General features: G+C 44.0%; 1 protein-coding gene across 1 annotated transcript in view; it reads left to right on the forward strand.

Moving 5' to 3' along the window:
• The first annotated feature begins 1175 nt into the window (after positions 1-1175).
• The window catches only part of GATB (glutamyl-tRNA(Gln) amidotransferase, subunit B), a 101944-nt gene continuing 81073 nt past the window's right edge, over positions 1176-22046 (forward strand). The window contains exons 1-2 of the mRNA XM_010840749.1: positions 1176-1386; positions 3609-3759. Of these exons, the coding sequence (XP_010839051.1) occupies positions 1211-1386; positions 3609-3759 (327 nt within the window). The 5' untranslated portion in view covers positions 1176-1210. The remainder of the gene's footprint in view (positions 1387-3608; positions 3760-22046) is intronic.

Genomic DNA, 22046 nt, shown 5'->3' on the forward strand with positions numbered 1-22046 from the left:
TTTAATCCAATACCAAGTCCTCCAATCTTACTTTCTTAATCTATCTCACAGAGGTCAATTTCTCTCTGTCTCCTCCACCACACTATTTCATCATCTCCTTCCCACACAACTACTACTCTGAAGGGCATGTACTCCATTCTTTTGTCAAATGCATTCTTCACACACCACTCCTTCAATCAACAAGCATCTCTGAGAGACCTACTTTGTACTTTGGTAATACTGTGTTGAATAAGGCAGACCAATTTCCCATTCTCAAGGAGCTTGTGGAGATGGAAGATAAACATCAGATAGTCACGAGCACTATATGGAGTATTAATATAGGGTGATCTAACAGAGAATGGTGGAATAGCTATTCTAAACTGTATGTTCAAATACAAGAAATCAGTGGGCGTTTCAAGAAGGGGATGCATTTTGAAGCAGGAAAAAAAAAAAAAAAGAAGTCCACTGGGATGATGGTATCTGCTATCACGGCTTCCGTTGTATGTAAGGAAAGTATTTTCAAACACTGGCCAAGATCAAAAAGAAAAATTTTAAATGTTCCTGAGGTTTCAATCTAGGTCTATCTCCCAAGAACCTGTGCTGAAATATAGTCCTTATGGTCTATGTGAAAGCATCCTATTTTTAACTTCTCTGTATGTCTAGTCTACCAAGAATGTAAGTTCCGTGAACATAGTGGCTATATCTGCCTTGATCACTGCTGAATCCCCCGTGTCTAAGAACCATGCCGAGCATATTGGCATGCAAATAATTATTTCTTGCAGTTATGCATACACTGGTGTCTGAAGTGGAAAAGGAAGCAGAAAAAAGAACTGAGTCAGGCGGTTCAGAAAGTCTTTACGGAGATGTCAAGGTCATTTACTGCAGCCCGACAGGTTAACTGGTATATAAAATCCCAGCCAGGTTTCTCAGCTTTCGATTTCTGGCACGGCCTGCTCTCTCTCACACGTGCTTACAGCTACAAACCTCTCCAACTCCCCGCTAGGAGGAGTCACACCTTCCGACCCAGAAACCCTCCCACTCTCCCGGCTATTTCTGCTTCCCGCCCCCTCTTCGCCTGGTTCCCGAAGCCTTCCGGTCGCAGTGCTCTCTGGTAATAGTAGTCTTCCGGTCCGAGTCTAGAGCGGTTTATCTAATTTCTTAGAACTACGTTTCCCAGAGAGCCTTGCAGCAGAGGGAGGCTGTGTCACCTGACCAGGACTCTGGAGAGACAATGGCGGCGCCCATGTTGCGCTGGTGCTGTCCTGGAAGGCGTTTTGCTTTCGCCCGGGTTGGCTGCGGTTCTTGTCAGAGAAGAGGGCCTCCGACTGGGTCCACGTCCAACGGGAAAAGAGGGCAGAGCTCAGTGGCTCAGCAGCCCCACATCACAGCCCAGAAGCCGAGAAAAGGGTATACTATTTCATACCAGTATTGCCCACTTAAGTTGAGGTAGAACTGCGGGACTTGGGAGATGATGGCCACTACAGACTTCCCTGGTGGCTCAGACGGTAAAGCGTCTGCCTACAATGCGGGAGTCCCGGGTTCGATCCCTGGGTCGGGAAGATCCCCTGGAGAAGGAAATGGCAACCCACTCCAGTATACTTGCCTGGAGAATCCCAGGGATAGAGGAGCCTGGTGGGCTGCAGTCCATGGGGTCGCGAAGAGTCGGACACGACTGAGCAACTTCACTTTAAAGCCCAGCCTTAAGTCTGGACGTTCTGGTGGGCGGGAACGTGTTGGGCTGTATGTTGCAGCCCTGAAACCTAAATAAAGACAGGAAACTGGCTGTCTTATCAGTCCCTATCCCACATGTAAACCACTGTCTTCAGATAGCCTTATTTGGGTAATTTGAGAGTGTAAAATAGCAAGTGTTTTTTTAAATGTTTCACAGACAGAAGAGTGGTTCAGTCACCTTAACTAGTAGTCAGCCCAGTATCAGTAGAAGTGGGATCTTATTTAGCTGACATGTATTTAGCACAACTGGGCCAGCAGTGTTTTAATACTAAAAAGGAGCCTTTACCTACAAGTTCTGGATGGGTGGCTTAGAGTTAGAAAACACCACCTATCTGTGGAGGCCTTTCATGTTGAACGTGTGTGTGTGTGTGTGTGTGTGTGTGTAGACCTAGGAAGATGCAGCCGGTATGAGATTTCCCTCTGGTTGTGTAGAGACTGTTGATTATTTTGCTCAATGTCCTCTGAACAGGTGCTTATATTTCACTATATAAGACCTAAATGATTTCTTTTTAAGTGCAGAAACATAAGGCATGTGTCAAATATTCATTTTTTCCTTTGAGATAGTTAGGTTGCTGTTATTTTTGCTTTTCTTTTTTAACAGAGGGGAAAATGTCCAGAAGCGCTGGTTCTGTTCTTTTCATTAAATTAGATTGTTTCACTGTGAAAAGTGAATGAAAAGTTTTTTCGCTTATGTAATGAAACTGCAAAAAAAACATTGAATAAGGTTTTAGTGAATGCAGATTTCTGATGACTTCTTAGTTTAATTCCTCTCAATTATAGTTTGTGATTGCAAGCTTTAAAATTCCTTAAAAATAAGGAATTCACCAGTACTATAAATACAGAACTTCATGTGTTGAAATGATTGAAACAAAACCAAATGCATGTAAATAAAAATTTTGATAATAGAGAAAATTGCTTGAGAGAAGAGCAGGATAGGAACAGACAGAATATGGAGAGAGTATGTGTATACCAGGCCATCTGCAGATTGCCCAGGATACATGGGGTTGATAATAACCCATGGAATAAGCACACTTAGATGAACCTAGGGAGACCTGTGTATGGGATGGATGTTCATACAGACCCAGCAGAGTAGGAGTGACCAGATAAGAGATTATTGTAGCATTTAAACTGCAGTATTGCAGCTTCTTGGGTTTGGTAGCAATTAAGTTTAAAACATGCAAAGGAACCCGGCACTAAATGTCTGGAATTTAAAGTGATTTGGGGAACCTGCGGGGGTGGGGGGGGAGCCACTTGTGATGATTTAATGTTTTCCTTTGTGCAGAATTCCGAAGATTATCATTTAGTACTAATCCATTTTATCTGTATCACTATGGTTACTTTACTTGCAAACCATTGTTAGAAAACAAATTCAAAACATGACTGATAATTTCCCTTCCTTTTTAAATAATGAGATGTACAACTATTTATTTACCATTATTTATCTAGTGGTAAAATCCTGTTTCCATTAATTCTAAAAATGTTCACAAAATCAGCTTTCTTTATGTACTGAGTGATTAACTGACAAAGGACAGTTAATTTAGAAAATGGTGCTTCTCATTAAAGTCAGCCAAGCAGTCTCCACCTGATAACCATTTCTAAATTGTTTTCAGATGCCATATTCTTCCTTTCTGTTAGCTGGTTTGCACAGTGAGCTCTTCTTATGCCATGTTATAAATGAATCTTGCTTTGCCAGTCTTCTTGGTGTTCATTTTGCATTGCTATTAATTTAGTCACCCAATACAATGTAACGCATTTTTTAAAGTAGAATATACAGTTTTAATAAGTTAAAAGCACAAGTGGGAAGTATTAGTAACATTTGCAGGTTAAGCTCATAGAAACTCACTCATGGTAATAGATTGAACCTAATGACTTCTTAACCATTATGTTCTCCTCCTTAGTGAACCTGAATGGGCAGCTGTGGTAGGATTGGAAATTCATGCCCAGATTGCCTCCAACTCCAAACTCTTTTCTGGATCTCAAGTCTGCTTTGCAGCTCCTCCCAATTCTTTGGTATCTTTTTTTGATGCATCTCTACCTGGAACTTTGCCGGTAAGGTTTTTATTTAATGCTGTTTTCATTTGCAAAATGTTCATCCTTCCCTGATAACTCTTAGGAAATACTTGTTTAGGAAACTTTGAATGGAGTGGGATGGACTAAATGTTTTCTAAAGACTCATCTCTGAATTCTAAGCGTAAACGTCATCCGTTTGTTCATACATTCATGCACTCATCTCACACACAGTTTAGAATGTCTGCTGAATACTAGAATGTCTGTGCTATGAACTGAAATAGAATGATGAGCAACTATCTTTGTCTTTGAGAAGTTCAAAGGCGAGTTGGGGAGATGTGTTCTGTGTGAGTACTGTGTGATTATTCCTGTGAAGGTCATAAGCACAGTTTAGTTTTGGATCCCCGAGGAGGGATACCTAATTCAGTATGAGGACTGTTGTGAGAAATTGGGGAAGGGGTGTGGTTTGTTAAGGAAAGGTCATTGGGGGAGGTGGTGTCTCAGCTAGCTGAGAAGCCAGGTCAGAGTCAGGCAGGTACCTGGGGAAGGAGAAGTCTGGCCAATGGAAGCAGCATATGTCACGTGATTTTACAGTGTAAGGTTCATAATGATTGTGGTTTTGAAAGTTAAGAAGGGCTCAGTAACACAGAAAAAGTCAACCATATGATGCTTTGAGTTAATCACTGATCTGTCTGCTCCTTTTCACTAAAACCCAAGGAATGACTGGGTCCAGGGTACTCATCAGCAAGATTTTTAACATGTATTTTCATATAGGTGGTTTAATTTTTGAAGAAAAGGATGGAAGGAACAGTGTGAATATTGGGGCTAATACTTGGCTCATAGTCTGTCCAGGACACGCATTATCAGCTGGATGTGGGGTTTCCTGCCAGCCTTTCAGGGAAAGTGTATCTGATGGTGATGGGAGGAGGGAGTGGTTGTCCTGAGTGAATTCCATGCTCTCTAACATTTAAATACACGTGAAAACTGGTTAAACCAAGCTCTGGCAGGAGTGCAGGGGCAGAAGTTTACTTTTGCCAGAGTCATGGCCCAGAGGAGAAGGTCATGGGCAGCTGCTCCAGTGTACCTTCTGTACTCAGGGTTTCGGTTGTACTGGGGCAGCGTGTGTGTCTTGGAGTCGTTCCTTACTTGCACTTGGTCCTGGACGACCCCTATGCTTATAAACCCTATCTAGCTGCTGCTGCTGCTAAGTCGCTTCAGTCGTGTCCGACTCTGTGACCCCATAGACGGCAGCCCACCAGGCTCTGCCATCCCTGGGATTCTCCAGGCAAGAATACTGGAGTGGGTTGCCATTTCCTTCTCCAATGCATGAAAGTGAAAAGTGAAAGTGAAGTCGCTCAGTTGTGTCCGACTCTTAGCGACCCCATGGACTGAAGCCCACCAGGCTCCTCCATCCGTGGGATTCTCCAGGCAAGAGCACTGGAGTGGGGTGCCATCACCTTCTCTGAAACCCTGTGTAGGGTTGTCTTTGAATTGCTGTTGGGTCTTTCTGGGAGAAGACAAGCACAGGAGTGTCTTACCCTCCTTTCTCACTCCCTTCCTCTGCCTTAGAGCATCTGTTTATGGAGAGATTGTTTTTGTTTGTGAAGAGTTATAGTTTACATTTTTCAGTTATAAATGTATGAATTCTCTTTGTGGGCACAGAGTCAAATATAGTAGAAATAAATATCTATTTAGACAAACAGTTCATCACAACACCTTTCCTTTCTTCCTTCTGAGCTCAGAATTTTTTTTTCCCACATGGTGGTTTATTATCAAGAGACTAGACTTAACTGCAGAGTTCTTTCTAGGTTTTTCCAGCTAGGAATGTAGCATCAGTTCAGTTGCTCAGTCGTGTCCGACTCTTTGCGACCCCATGGACTGCAGCACGCCAGGCCTCCCTGTCCATCATCAACTCCCAGAGTTCACCCAAACCCATGTCCATTGTGTTGGTGATGCCATCCAACCATCTCATCCTCTGTCATCCCCTTCTCCTGCCCTCAGTCTTTCCCAGCATCAGGGTCTTTTCAGATGAGTCAGCTCTTCACATCAGGTGGCCAAAGTATTGGAGTTTCAGCTTCAGCATCAGTCCTTCCAATGAACACTCAGGACTCATCTCCTTTACAATGGACTGGGGATCTCCTTGCGGTCCAAGGGACTCTCAAGAGTCTTCACCAGCACCACAGTTCAAAAGCATCAATTCTTCGGCACTCAGCTTTCTTCACAGTCCAACTCTCACATCCATACATGACCACTGGAAAAACCATAGCCTTGACTAGAGACCTTTGTTGACAAAGTAATGTCTCTGCTTTTCAATATGCTGTGTAGGTTGGTCATAACTTTAACATCTCTTTGCAGCTAAGCAGGTTTTCTGTAGTTGTGGCTGTGTGTGTGCTAAGTCTCTTTAGTTGTGTCCAACTCTTTGTCACCTTTTGACTGTAGTCTGCCAGACTCCTCAGTCCATGAGATTCTCCAGGCTAAATGTGGTCAAATGTTAGAGACAATTCAAAGTAACTAAATGTCAGCATGCCCTGAAAGATGTCTCATCATGCCTTACAGAAGAAGATACTTTCCCAGGTATAATCATTATCAGCGTGACAGTGAAGGTGTTTGGGACATTGAGGTGTTGAGAGCTTGACTTACAGTCATTAAATGACAGTTGAAGGCTAGAAATCCAGTTTGCTTGAGCTGGGATATGTTTTTCCTTTTTTGGAGTCTACCACACTCATGGTTTGAGCAGCCTAATGGATTCTCTCAACAGAGCTCATCGGCCTCTTTTTCAGAAATGCTTCTGTCTTTAGTATGTGACCCAGGTGACACCAGAACTACCAGAATAAGATGTTGTCACTCTCACAGCACTTCAAAACCCAGCGGTATCTATAGAGAAGTTTTAAAGACACTGAAACATTGAGACAGTCGGCCTTTGGTAAGCCTGTGGAGCTGGTTTATTGATGCTCTGATATTCTGACTCTGCATTTGGTGATTTTTGTACCAAAAGTGGTGACCATTTGTCAGATACGCTGACTGGATAGGAAGAAAGGGCAGCCAAAAGAATTTAGGTTAGAGTGTCAAGTCTTTTTCTGTAGACCAAATTCATTTGCTTCTGGCCCATTACAGAGAAAATACTAGAAAGTGTCTTTCGGTAGGTATTTGATGCTTCCCCTCTCGCGATTGTGTCTTTGTTCATTCGCTCAACTGACATTTATTGGATGCCTCCCATGCACTAGCCATCGTGGAAGCTCTAGTGACACAAGCTTTGAAGAAGGTAAAGGATAGATGAGAGTTTCATCCTCGTGAGCTTGACAAGTGAGCAGGCAGTTGCAGTACCGTTCAGTGAACTTGCTGGTAGCGGGAATACAAGGAGAGACATTTAACACAGACATAAGGAATTGGCAGAATTTGGCCAGATAAAAGTGAATGGGAAGTACAGAGACCAGAAGAAAAACAGGACATGGCTTGATCTAGAAGCTGAAAGAAATCTGATTCGTTGTAGCCCAGGAGAAGGACATGGCCACCTACTCCAGTATCCTTGCCGGGAGAATCTACGGACAGAGAATCCTAGCAGTCCATGGGGTCACACGGAGTTGCACACTACTGAAGTGACTTAGCACGCACGCACACATGCACGCATTGTAGCCTAGAACTTGAATATGGTGTGGCAAGAGGTGAAGCTGGCATGGAAAGTATAGTCTGTACCACACAAGCCTCGCTAAGCAGTGTGCCTCCCACTGCAGAGAGGTCCAGGGTCAAAAGTGCCAAGGGACGGAGCGTTCTGAGAAGGAGTGAGTACACAGGGTGTCAGACTTACTAAGAATCAAGTGAGGTGAGGCCTGGGCAGGGGCCATTGGCTATTAATGGGGTATCCTTTGCAAGAATGGCTCCAGTACATTGATGGGGGTAGGAGGAAGGTGACAGAAGATAAGCTCAGGGGTGTTGAGGGAGAGGTGAGAGCTGAGCAGCTATTCCAAGACTCAGGAGGGAAAGAGAATGCAGGAGAGGATTCCCTGGTGGTGCGGTGGTGGGGGACTCAGCACTGTTATTGCCAGCACCTGGGTTTGATCTCTGGCCAGGAAAGGAAGATCCCGCGAGCCGTGCAGTGTGGCAAAAAGAAAGGAGACCAAATTCCCACTGATGATACTGTTGTATTTAAAAAAGGGAGTGGAATGCCTCGGTAGTTCAGTGGTTAGGACTGTTGAGCTCTCACTGCCAAGGGCCTGGGTTTGATCTAGTTGGCCACATAAATAAATACGGAGAGGTGATTTTTAAAAAGATAGGGAAAGGGATAGTTAGGGAGTTCGGAGTTCATGTGCACGCGCCATGTTTAAAATGGACAGCCAACAGAGATCTGCTGCAGAGCGCAGTGCCGTCGCTCGGTGTCACGTGGCAGCCTGGGTGGGCGCGGGGTTGGGGAAGAACAGATGCGTGTGTATGTATGGCTGAGTCCCTTCACTGTCCGCCTGAAACTGTCACAGCATTGTTAATTGGCTATGCTCCCAAATAAAATAAAAGGTTTAATTAAAAAAAACAAACTTCTCAGTTTCCTTAATGTTGGAGAAACTTGAGATGGTTTTAATGATGATGAATTATAGTCAACAGTAAGGTAACATCCCCTTAAAAGTATGTTAAGAAGGTAGATCTCATGTTAAATATTTTTACTGCAATAAAATACAAAATACTGCAACAAAATACTTTTTGATGCTGATGAGAAGGAGCCAATGACAAAGGGGCAATTAAAGAGGCTTTTGATGAATGTGGCAAGTTGAACATGTTAATCTGCCTGTCTCCCAGCCCCAAAGAAACCCCACAGAAATGACAGCCAAAGAATTCAAATGTTGTCAACCTGTGAGAGAATGGGAGAGGAGACCAGATTGCAGGAGAGAAGGTGGATGCAGGAGGGCCTGACTTAGCAGAAGGGAGTTAAGTGTGAGCCAGGAGAGGGACAGAAAGCCTGCAGAAAGAGCACTGGTCAGGAAGGAGCTGTGTGCCCTGGGCAGCCCCAGGAAGGGTCCCAATGTGAGATCCACAAGTATTGTGGAGGGCCAGGGGCAGGTCAAGACAGAGGGGTTAATTCATCGTCTAGATTCAGAGCAGTTAGACCGGAGGTCCTCTCCCTGCCCTTTTACAGCTGCTGTAGCCCCACAGGGATGTGCAGTCTGGGGAGAAATTCAGCTGCTGACACACTCCCCGAGAGATCCAGGCACTGGGGTCAGACTGTCTGCACTCTGCCCGCGCCTTTCCCAGCATGACCATCTCTCCTCTTTCTCGCCCTCCACTCCTTAAGCAGCAATCCGCAGGAACCCGACAGAACTTGACATTTAGGGGGAATCTCAGTAAAAAGAAGCCCATCACTGACTCGGTGGACATGAGTCTGAGCAAGTCTGGGAGATGGTGAAGGACAGGGAAGCCTGTTCTGCTGCAGGCCACGAGGTCACAAAGAGGCAGACGTGACTGAGGGACTGAACAACAACAGTGAAAAAAACACCTCCCCAGCTACCTCACTGCGAGTCCTAGTGTGAAGGCCGCAGTCAGCAAGGCCTTTGAATCAGCATTTCGGTACCTTACTTTAAAATAGAAATTGACAGCCCCAGATCACCAGACATTTGAAGAAATTCTCCAACATAGCAGACAGGGCCCAAAATAAAAGGAAAACTGAACGAAATCAGAGGCAACAGATAACGCATAGGGTAAAAATACTTTAAAAATTAAAAGCTTTTATAAATATCCTCAGAAAGATAAGAGAAGGTAGCTGTATCTTTGAAACAGGAATATGCTACCACCTTGTTAAAATAAACAATCAGAACAGAAGCTTTAAAATTAGGATGGAAAAAAAAAAAAGTCCAGAAGAGTCAGAATATAAAATCAAATCTTTCAGAAAGAATAACACATACAATGAATTGGACAGTAGGGGGGAAAAAATAGGAAATTGAGAAAATCAATCCAGGACCTCCAACCTCTGATTAATAGGAGTTCCAAAAGAGAGGAAGTAGACAAGAGAAAATTGTCAAACAGATAACACAGATGAATCTCTCAGAACTGCAGGACACGAGTCTCCAAATCAGAAGGGCCTGCCAGTGACCCAATACAAGGAATAAAAATAGCCTCCCAGGGCAGGCCTGCCATCAGGAACTAAGGGAACGCAACACCAGTGAACACGGATGACTGACGGGAAGCTGCTGTGTGACACAGGGAGCCCAGCCTGGCACTCTGCGACCAGCTAGCGTGGTGGGGTGGGAGGGAGGGGAGATATATATGTACATAAGACTGATTTCAGCTGTTGTAAGGCAGAGACCAACACAACATTGTAAAGCAGTTATCCTCCAATTTTTAAAAATCTGACAACGACCCCAAAAGACAAGAGACTAGAACTGAGAGCAAAGGCCTGGGAATCAGTCCTGTTTGACTTCTCAAAGCAGCGCTTAGAGCTGGAAGATGATGGAATAAATAGTGCCTTTTAAAATCATAGGGAAAAAGTCATTCTAACCTGGAATTCTGTGTCCACCACTACAAATCAAGTGTAGCCGTAGAATAATTATATTTTCAGACAGGCAGGTTCTCGACAAATCATCTTTCCAATAAAAAGGAACCTGCTGGAGGCATGGAGAGGTTCTGGGTTGCTGGCTGTGCTAGACACCTAGAGAGCCTAGCAGGAGAGGAGGGGAGGGCTGTGGAACAGAGAGGTTTCCAGAAAGGGAGGGGGAGGGAAGAGCAGGTATCTAATGCTGTGTAGATAAGAGATTTTTACAAGGAAACCAGAGTCTTTCATTGATTTTATTGAAGTGTAGTTGATTTACAATGTTGTGTTAATTTCTACTCTACAGCAAAGTGACTCAGTTCTATGTGTGTGTCTATATATACACACACACACATACACACACATGTTCTTTTTCATATTCTTTTCCATTATAGTTTACCATAGGATTTTGAGTATAGTTCCCTGTGCTATAAAGTGTATGTGTGTGCATGTGCTAAGTCACTTCAGTCATGTCCAACTCTTTGCAACCCTATGGACTGTAGGTCACCAGGGTCCTCTGTCCATGGCATTCTCCAGGCCAGAATACTGGAGTGGATTGCCATGCCCTCCTCCAGGGGATCTTCCTGACCCAGGGATCAAACCTGAGTCTCTTATGTCTCCTGCATTGGCAGGTGGGTTCTTTACCACCAAGTGCCACCTGAGAAGACCTTGTTCATCCATTCTATATGTAATAGTTTGTATCTGCTGCATCACTGACTCGATGGACGTCAGTTTGAGTGAACTCCGGGAGTTGGTGATGGACAGGGAGGCCTGGCATGCTGCAGTTCATGGGGTCGCAAAGAGTCGGACACGACTGAGCGACTGAACTGAACTGAACTGAATCCCAAATTGCCAGCCTATTTCTCCTCCACCTTGCCCCGCCTTGGCAACTACAAGTCTGTTCTCTATGTCTGTGAGTCTGAGAAACTGGAGTCTTAGAAAATAATAAGAATAGGCAATAAAATGAAAAGCCTACAAACTCCAAGAAGAAGCAAAACATTCAAGAAAGGAAATGTGATTGGAATGTACTGAGCAGCTCAGCAGACATGTATTTACACGATAATAACAAACACCAACCATTCATTTAACAAAACCTGTGATGTAATTGGGATATTGGCAAGTCAAAGAACTAAATTGTTATCTACCATAATTGGAAGTCATGTCCTAAATTGATAAAGTAAGAAAAAAAGTAACCTAAGGCTATGCTTTAGGAATATTTTGGAGCCAGTTAGGAGCAGCCTCTTTCTCCTTTTCAGGCCCTAACTTGATTGGTTGGTTTTTGTTTTTGTTTAATTGGCTGTTGTTATTTCTTTTGGCTTTTTATTTTTTTAAATAAGGCAATGAGTGAAAGATTTAGAGCTCCCAAGAGACGGATGGATTATGAGGTAAAAAGTTTTTCAACAAGGTTTTTGTATCAAGATAATATTAAGTAAAATAATCAGATACTACCTCTGCTGATTTCTCGGCCTTCTGATGGTGAAATTTTCTCTTTTTTTCCCCTGAAGTTGAAACAGTGACCTCACCCCACCCATTCCCTCACCTGTAAATCCCGCCCTTACTCCCTGTTACGGGGAAAGGCTCGTTCACGTTCTAGACCCTTCACGCCCAGGCTCAAGCACGTGGAGGTGTCCCTGCTTCCCCACGGGTGGGGTGGCCTGCTGACTACCAACCTGGCTTTCCACTTGAATGCCATTCAGGTCATCATGGGCTTGCACTTAGGGGTGGCTTATTTTGTTCTTAAATGGATAAGTAATAAGCATGGGTAAATTCCATGGGACAGAGTAAGATATAAAAGTGTTGCAAAACATCTCACCTTGTAATTTACATAAATTATCTCTTGGGAATGGCATGGGCCAAAGTCTGGTGGCTTCATATTCCAAAAACAACCATATTGGGTTATGGGGACAGTTCATCAAATCTGTCTTCTTCCCAGGTTAAGGCAGGATTGTCTCACGGCAAATGGCCAAGAGCCATGCCCAGAAAGTGATGCCTTGTCCCAAGGTCCCCTGGCACAGCTTATTACTTAAAAATAGGAAGATAAATACCAGACACGACAGCTCAGAGATCTGAAGGCGGTTCAGGACTGTCGGGGGGTGCGGGTGGGTGGCAGGAACTGCTGATTTTCCTTATAAGTTATAAGGAAATTTATTCATACACGTAATATTTTGTTACACAGTTGAAACTTAGATTTAAAGGAGTGACGTATCGGGGAGAGAGTTATTGATAGAATCGGGTTCCTGAGAAAGCGGGGGCTGTCCCTGGAGCTGAAGAACACAGCTCTTGCCCTGTAACCTCAGGGAAGGGGAGCCCTCCACTCATGACTGGAGGCAACTTTCGGGGCTGGGTTGCGGAAGCTTGGGAGGCTTCCCTGGTGGCTCAGACAGTAAAGAATCTGCCTGCAGTGCAGGAGACCCGGATTCAGTCCCTGAGTTGGGAAGATCCCCTAGAGAAGGAAATGGCAACCCACTCCAGTATTCTTGCCTGGAGAATCCCATGGACTGAGGAGCCTGGCAGGCTACAGTCCACGAGATCACAAAGAGTAGGACACGACTGAGGGACGTTCCCAGCTCCCTTCTGATTTCTCCTTCTCTAGCTAACACTGTCTCTTGGATCTCATGCTCCTCGTCGGTGCTCTTTCCTGCCTGTGTTAGTGTGTTTGGATTTGGGGTTTGTGGGTGAGATGCTCTCTCAGCTTGTCTGTGCCTCCCATCATTCCTGCTTCTCCCGGGCTCTTGAGTGACAGTAGAGAATCCCAAGCTGACAGGTCTGTCTGCTCAGCACACGGAAGACTCGATTTCCTTGTCTTCAGGCATTCGTTCCTGCAAGAAGTCTGCTCCTTTTCGTATTCCCTCTCTGATGGCTCTGGCCAGGATGCATCCAGGAATGGAAGTGTTTTTATTTGTCCTGCTCGGTGTTCTGTGTGATTTCTCCGCTTACAAACTCAGCCCAGGACTGTGGCCGCGTCACTGGCGGTACTCACAGTGGCTCTGCTGGCCCTGTTTGGGCTTAAGGGATGGTTTCTCCATTCGTTTTGGGGCCCCCAGCTGCCACACTGCCAGGGCGATGAGCCCTTCAAGCCCCACGTCTATGCCGGCACAGGGCCAGGGGCTCTCATTGCTCAAGACTGTCTTTTCACCCGAGGCCTGAGGTAGTTGCCTCTTCCATGTGAACCCCTCATTTGGTGGCACAAGATTTTCTGGCTGGACCGGGATTTCGTGGCTTCTGTCAGCTCCCTGCCCCAGTGGAATCCCAGCCTTGACTACTTCGCCTTAGGTGCTTGAAATCGCCATTATCTGGTATCTCTTCAGCCTGGTTAACAAGGTTAGTGGTAGTAAGGTCCACTCACATTTACTGAGTGCTTTCTTTATGTGTGTGTACTTGTTTTAACCTTGTCAACCCTATGGGGCAGTTTCTGTCAATATCCCAGTTAGGTAGTAAGTGGAGAAGTCAGTCTGTTGTTCCATGTCCAGTTCTGTTACTTCTTGAATTGCATACAGATTTCTCAAGAGGCAGGTGAGGTGGTCTGGTATTCCCATCTCTTTCAGAATTTTCCACACTTTGATGTGATCCACACAGTCAAGGGCTTTGGCATAGTCAGTAAAGCAGAAATAGGTGCTTTTCTGGAACTCTCTTGCTTTTTCCATGATCCAACAGATGTTGGCTATTTGATCTCTGGTTCCTCTGCCTTTTCTAAATCCAGCTTGAACATCTGGAAGTTCATGGTTCATGTATTGCTGAAGCCTGGCTTGGAGAATTTTGAGCATTACTTTACTAGCGTGTGAGATGAGTGCAATTGTGCGGTAGTTTGAGCATTCTTTGGCGTTGCCTTTCTTTGGGATTGGAATGAAAACTGACCTTTTCCAGTCCTGTGGCCACTGCTGAGTTTTCCAAATTTGCTGGCATATTGAGTGCAGCACTTTCACAGCATCATCTTTCAGGATTTGGAGTAGCTCAACTGGACTTCCATCACCTCCACTAGCTTTGTTCATACTGATACTTCCTAAGGCCCACTTGACTTCGTGTTCTAGGAGGTCTGGCTCTAGGTCAGTGATCACACCATCGTGATTATCTGGGTTGTGAAGGTCTTTTTTGTACAGTTGTTCTGTGTATTCTTGCCACCTCTTCTTAATATCTTCTGCTTCTGTTAGGTCCATACCATTTCTGTCCTTTATTGAGCCCATCTTTGCGTGAAATGTTCCCTTGGTGTCTCTAATTTTCTTGAAGAGATCTCTAGTCTTTCCCATTCTATTGTTTTCCTCTATTTCTTTGCATTGATTGCTGAGGAAGGCTTTCTTATCTCGTCTTGTTATTCTTTGGAACTCTGCATTCATATGGGTATATCTTTCCTTTTCTCCTTTGCCTTTAGCTTATCTTCTTTTCTCAGCTATTTGTAAGGCCTCCTCAGACAACCATTTTGCCTTTTTGCATTTCTTTTCCATGGGGACGGTCTTGATCCCTCTCTCCTGTACAATGTCACGAACTTCCGTCCACAGTTCTTCAGGCAGTCTGTCTATCAGGTCTAATCCCTTGAGTCTACTTGGAAAGGAGTATGTCAAGGCTGTATATTTTCACCCTGCTTATTTAACTTATATGCAGAGTTTATCATGAGAAATGCTGGACTGGATGAAGCACACGCTGGAATCAAGATTGCCGGGAGAAATATCAATAACCTCAGATATGCAGATGACACCACCCTTATGGCAGAAAGTGAAGAAGAACTAAAGGGCCTCTTGATGAAAGTGAAAGAAGAGAGTGAAAAAGTTGGCTTAAAACTCAACTTTGAAAAAACTAAGATTGTGGCATCCGGTCCCATCAAATCATGGCAAATAGATGGTGAAACAATGAAGACAGTGGCTGACTTTATTTTCTGGACTTCTGAATCACTGCAGATGGTGACTGCAGCCATGAAATTAAAGGATGCTTGCTCCTTGGAAGAAAAGTTATGACCAACCTAGACAGCTTATTAAAAAGCAGAGATATTACTTTACCAGCAAAAGTATGTCTAGTCAAAGCTATGGTTTTTCCAGTGGTCATGTATGGATGTAAGATTTGGACTATAAAGAAAGCTGAGCACAAGAATTGATGCTTTTGAACTGTGGCGTTGGAGAAGACTCTTGAGAGTCCCTTGGACTGCACGGAGATCCAACCGGTTCATCCTAAAGGAAATCAGTCGTGAATATTCATTGGATGGAGTGATGCTGAAGCTGAAACTCTAATACTTTGGCCACCTGATGTGAAGAACTGACTCATTGGAAAAGACCCTGATGCTGGGAAAGATTGAAGGCAGGAGGAGAAGGAGACGACAGAGGAAGAGATGGCTGGATGGCATCACCGACTCAATGGACATGAGTTTGAGTGAACTCCGGGAGTTGGTGATGGACAGAGAGGCCTGGCGTGCTGCAGTTCATGGGGTTGCAAAGAGTCGGACACGTCTGAGGCGACCGAACTGACTGACTGACTGACTGGAGAAGTCAGATTGAAACACCGTAGTCCGACTTCCAAATTCATACCATTGCCCTTCTGCCTCGTACAGCTACCCCTGGGTGATGGGGGCCCCAGGGGCTTTCCTTCTTGCTTTTGAGCTTGAGTGTGTGTATTGACACATTACTCTGTGTACGTGTCTGTGTGTGCAGACACAATACTTGTTCTCGTCCCCCGTCTCCAGTCCCTACCCTGCCCGGTGTGTCTGTCCCGCTGGCTCTGCCTCACTTAGGCTGCTGACTTTACAGCGGTTACAGCCTCCCTCCCCGCCTGCCATTCTGATTAGTGACCCTTCTTCTGAATGTTTCCTAGGACTCCAGGCATTTTTATCTTCTCATTTTACCTTTAGTTTTAGAATTATGTGGAATCCCATCATAAATCTTCAGACTGGAAAGGTCACTCGGCCTATTTTCCTGCTGGTAGGCAGGATTACAGCTAAGCTAAAAACAGCATTCTTTGTTTTTATTAGCCGGCATTCAGCTTCATTCATTACCTTGACCTAGTAAAACCTCTTACTGTGATACAAAATTTTCCTTAGTTTATTAAATCATTATTTGTGTATAGAATTATAGACAGAATCTTAGGTTATGTCTTCAAGTCAGTTATTTCCTATTTATCAATGTCATTCCAACTCTCATAATATTTTGTATGTGAGATGTGAAATGGGAAGGAAAATAGGAAAGGAAATATATTTGTTTGATAAAATGTCTAGAGATTTACAGCTCTCTTTCTTTCATAATTTGCTAATGTTTCCAGCAATGGCGAGATTTCAGCAAACCATCAAGTGTGCTTGAAATATATGCCTGTGCAGACCACAAGCGTGCGCACACGTGCATGTGCTCACACGCTCACTTTGTTGTTTGATGTGCTTGCCCCCTTGTGGTGTCAATCCCCGAGCAGGAGAAGGCAAAGCAAAGAGAATGTTGTTGCTTTGCTAGTGCCGGCTGCTGGGTGACTGTGGCCAGGAGGTACCTGCTGCTGCTTACCAGGCTGAGCTGCATTCCACTGATGAGAGGCCAGGACATCTAACACATTGATAAACAGAGCTGGTCAATTTCATTTAAAAAAATGTCTAACTAGTAACTCTGATCTTGGTGTGCTTGTTTGAAAGTGCTTAGGTGTGCACAGCATGGAACCTCCTAGTAACCATGTCTCTTGCTTCTAGAACATGTCTCAGGCTTCTGTGGAAGCCTGCAAGAACAGGCTCCGCTTTTCTCAGGATCAGGATTTTGCTTTCTGAAAAAACACTGGGGGTGGCAGCTATGGCATGAAAACTGGAACTGGGATATTGTTTACCTCTTGTTACAAAACTTTCTTTTATTCACAAGAATGTTACTTACGATTAGCAGGCAGAAGGGGAATGAAGAGGGAAGATCTGATGTGATGCCTGCCTTCTGGGGACTAACAACAATGTGGTTATCATGCCTTATGCTGGTGATTCCGTCTTGAACGTGTATGTAGATCACTCTGAAAGGGATCCTTCCCCTTTAAGAAATGATAATATGAATGCCTTTTCAACAGTTTATTTTTTAAATTTCTTATGGAAGATGTATTATCTGGGTAAATCTGCAATATCCTAGCCCTCTGAACATAGCAGATATTGGTAATAACTTTTGTTTTAAAGGACCTAATAGACTTAGAAATACTTAACTAGTTCTAGTGAGCATTAGGCTTAAGCACTTTTCTGACTCTTAATTCAAAATATAATTATAAACATTTTTTACTTCAAAACTTCTAAATGGAATAGAAATACAAGAGAATAACATTCGGAAAAAAGTGTTTAAATTCATACATTTATAATCAGATCTATATTTGCTTCTCTGTCCATTCACACTTAAATGATGGTTATTTGACTAAGAAGACAAGATGAGACAGTTTTCTATTAAAATGTTTTTCCATTTCAATGACTTGCTTTAATGTAATCTGTAGAATTTATAATTACATTGTGTTTTCACACGCTAATCTTGCCACTGTCTGAGCCATCGTTACACTTTTCCCTCTTTCCTCTGTGCAGGGGAGTGTTCCAGGGGTGCAGTGTTTTGCCCCGTGGCCTCTTTTGCCCTCTGCAAAAGAAGTGTATCTGTGAGCTCGTGCATGCGAGTGTGGAGGGGCTCCCTTTCAGCTCTTGAACCCTCTGATGGTCCTGCCTTGCCCTCTGTCTCATTAACTGGATGTCCCCTGTGGACTTGGATGACCCATGACAACGAAGGACTTTCACGTCCAGTGGGCGGCATGGCCTCTCCTCCCTCAGCGAAGCATTTAACTCCTTTCCTGTTTTGGGTATTTTGCCAGCATTCGGTGTTCCTGTTTTTAATTTTATTAGTTTCTTATTACTTTTCTTTCTGGCTGCATCAGATCGTGGTTGCGCAGGCAGGGTCTCCGCTGCGTCTCGCAGGACCCTTCCTTGCGGCACGCGGGCTCGGTGGTGCGGCACGTGGGCTTAGTTGCTCCGTGGCCCATGGGATTTTAGTTCCCCGACCAGGGATTGCATCGTGTCCTCTGCACTGCAAGGCGGATTCTCAACCCTCATGGAAGTCCCCCTCGGTGGTGCTTGAAAGCTTCCCTTCCCAGCCGTCTCCCTTCCCTCCCCGCTGCCCTTCTCGCACGCAGAATTCCCCACGGGAAATCTAACTGTGAAAACCAGTGCTTCTGTGTTCTGTCAATACATACTTCACAGCTGATTGAACATCCTTTATGTATGTTGTTATGAGGATTTCTATGTTTAAGGTTCTAAAAAGCAGTTCATGGATCTTTTTCAAGCCAGACTGTACCTTGCACAGAACATGTATTTAATAAATATTTCTCTGTATAATTGCAGACACATATGAGTACATGCATGAGTCCATAGGAAAGAATTTTCCAGATATCTAAAACCCTTTTGATATGTTTTAACTTCTTGATGGGAATCTTTCTAAAATGCATTTTCTACTTTTCTGCTTTTAAATAGAGTGTACTGAACATAAGCTAACCTTTTCTTGATTGCTCAAGGTTATCAGCAATATATTGTTGTAATATAATGGTGCCTTCAAGGTCTACTGAGGTGTGTAAAATTATCTGATCCGTTATCAGGAAACGGCTAAAGATAGCCATTCTTTTTAGGCTTCGTAGTACAGTCTTTTTCCTTGTTAATGCAGTCATCTTCCTCTCACCTCCTTTGTTAAGCTACTGTCAATATATTTGATTCTAGGAACCCCTTCTTGCCCATTTTTCACTTCTCGGTTATTCTGATCTGCTCCAGTCCAGAAAGCTAGATGACTGCATTTCTTAATGTAAATAGGAGTAGGCTCTGAGTAGAGACCTGTCCTACAAAATAAACTACATGAATAATATGAAACTAGTTAGCTTCTCAATGTTGTAAGCGGTATGAGAATTAGAATAGGAAAAGATCCCAGAAATATGCCATTCAGTCCTTTTAACTTAGATGAGAGAACTGCCCGGCAGTTACTCAGTTACTTCTTGTCCCAGTCAGGTTTGAAGTCGTGTTTCTGGTCTTTTTAATGTTCAGCCTTCAGTCTCTGTTCTACCATAATTTCTGGAATTCTGATTTATGTAGGCATGGTATATTTCAGAACACGCACACCATTAACAGGTGTATATATGATAATGTTACTAGATACCTGTCCACATGCTATACAAACACAGGCATTGACTGTTCAGCAATGATGCTCATTGTGAAAGTCGCTCAGTTATGTCCAAGTCTTTGCGACCCCATGGACTATACAGTCCATAGAACTGTCCAGGCCAGAATACTGGAGTGGGTAGCCTTTCCCTCCTCCAGGGGGTCTTCCCAACCCAGGGACTGAACTCATGTCTCCCACATTGCATGCAGATTCTTTACCAGCTGAGCCACAAAGGAAGCCCAGGAATACTGGAGTGGGTGGCCTATCCCTTCTCCAGGGGATCTTCCTAACCCAGGAATTGAACTGGGGTCTCCTGCATTGCAGGCAGATGCTTTACCAGCTGAGCCATCAGGGAAGCTGATTGTATGTGCTGTTTATTACAGTGTCCACTAGGTGAGAGATCTAAATCTGGGAAGAGAGAAAAAGGAAAAGAGCGCTGCTTCAGAAGAAGAAATGGGGGAAAGGAGCTCTCACCTAACAAGCTACCGATTCAGTGCCCTAGGGATTTTTCTCGACCTCCTGCTCTGAGAGCAGCTCTGACTGTGGGCAGCTCCCAGCTGTACATCTCATAGGCAGATAGTGGCCATAAGGAAATACTCTTTTAGGATCTTTTATCTGTGCTTATTCTAGGAAATTTTCTCTACATTTTCTTCTAGTTCACTAATTATTTCTGTTATGTCTGCTCTGTTCTTTAATATAGCCATTGAGTTTTTGTTGTTGTTGTTAATTTCACTGAGTATCTTTCGTTTATAGAAATTCTGTTCTCTTAAATCTCTCCTATCTTTTTGAAAATACCTTGTTCTTTTATCATGTATTAAGTTCTTTATTTCTTTGCTAATTTTAAATCTACTTATTCTGTGTTCAGAAATTCTATTACATGAGGTTCTTGGGATTTCTTGTTCTGCTTTTTACATGTCTCCTGATTCTGGCTAACGGTAGATGATGTTCTTGTGTATTTTGTAATTTTGGATTACGAAGTCAGGTTTGACAGGACTTCATTAGAGGGAATCTTCTGGCTGGGTTGAGAGCAACTCTCCAAAGAGCTTGTACTTTGGCTTTTGCCAGATACCCCAGGTCTAAGCCTTTTTTTCATGTTTATCTCTTAGCTGGGGGTTCCTAGACCACACAGTTAATAAATTTGAATTCCAGGTTTGCCTGAGAGCAGGTTGTGGCAATCAATTCTTAGAACAGACTTTTATGCTTCATTTTAACCTAAGTCTGGGCTGAGACTTTACTAAGATGGAAACATTTCAGGAGGGAAAAGCGAGCATGACCATGTAGCTGGGACTGCAGCCCAGGGTATGAAGGTGGGTGATTGAAGACTTCGAATGGGGCACGAAAGACATCTTTAACGTCTCTCTCTCTTTCCTCCTGCCTCCAAGCAGTCCCTCCCTTCTCATCGCAGCTGAAGCGGAGATGTGTACACCTTCCTGCTCATCTTCTCTGCCCTGCTGTCACAGACACAGATGAAGTAATTGATCAGATCAGATCAGATCAGTCGCTCAGTTGTATCCGACTCTTTGCGACCCCATGAATCGCAGCACACCAGGCCTCCCTGTCCATCACCAACTCCCAGAGTTCACTGAGATTCACGTCCATCGAGTCAGTGATGCCATCCAGCCATCGCATCCTCTGTCGTCCCCTTCTCCTCTTGCCCCCAATCTCTCCCAGCATCAGAGTCTTTTCCAATGAGTCAGCTCTTAGCATGAGGTGGCCAAAGTACTGGAGTTTCAGCTTTAGCATCAGTCCTTCCAAAGAAATCCCAGGGCTGATCTCCTTCAGAATGGACTGATTGGATCTCCTTGCAGTCCAAGGGACTCTCAAGAGTCTTCTCCAACACACCACAGTTCAAAAGCATCAATTTTTCGGTGCTCAGCCTTCTTCACAGTCCAACTCTCACATCCATACATGACCACAGGAAAAACCATAGCCTTGACTAGACAAACCTTTGTTGGCAAAGTAATGTCTCTGCTGTTGAATATGCTATCTAGGTTGGTCATAACTTTCCTTCCAAGGAGTAAGTATCTTAATTTCATGGCTGCAGTCACCATCTCTAGTGATTTTGGAGCCCAGAAAAATAAAGTCTGACACTGTTTGCACTGTTTCCCCATCTGTTTCCCATGAAGTAATGGGACCGGATGCCATGATCTTCATTTTCTGAATGTTGAGCTTTAAGCCAACTTTTTCACTCTCCACTTTCATTTCATCAAGAGGCTTTTTAGTTCCTCTTCACTTTCTGCCATAAGGGTGGTGTCATCTGCATATCTGAGGTGATTGATATTTCTCCTGGCAATCTTGATTCCAGCTTGTGTTTCCTCCAGTCCAGTGTTTCTCATGATGTACTCTGCATATAAGTTAAATAAACAGGGTGACAATATACAGCCTTGATGTACTCCTTTTCCTATTTGGAACCAGTCTGTTGTTCCATGTCCAGTTCTATCTGTTGTTTCCTGACCTGCATACAAATTTCTCAGGAGGCAGATCAGGTGGTCTGGTATTCCCATCTCTTTCAGAATTTTCCACAGTTGATTGTGATCCACACAGTCAAAGGCTTTGGCATAGTCAATAAAGCAGAAATAGATGCTTTTCTGGAACTCTCTTGCTTTTTCCATGATCCAGCGGATGTTGGCAATTTGGTCTCTGGTTCCTCTGCCTTTTCTAAAACCAACTTGAACATCAGGAAGTTCATGGTTCACATATTGCTGAAGCCTGGCTTGGAA

The sequence above is a fragment of the Bison bison genome, unplaced genomic scaffold (assembly GCF_000754665.1).
Source record: "Bison bison bison isolate TAMUID 2011002044 unplaced genomic scaffold, Bison_UMD1.0 scf7180017864146, whole genome shotgun sequence".
Taxonomy (NCBI): Eukaryota; Metazoa; Chordata; class Mammalia; order Artiodactyla; family Bovidae; genus Bison; species Bison bison.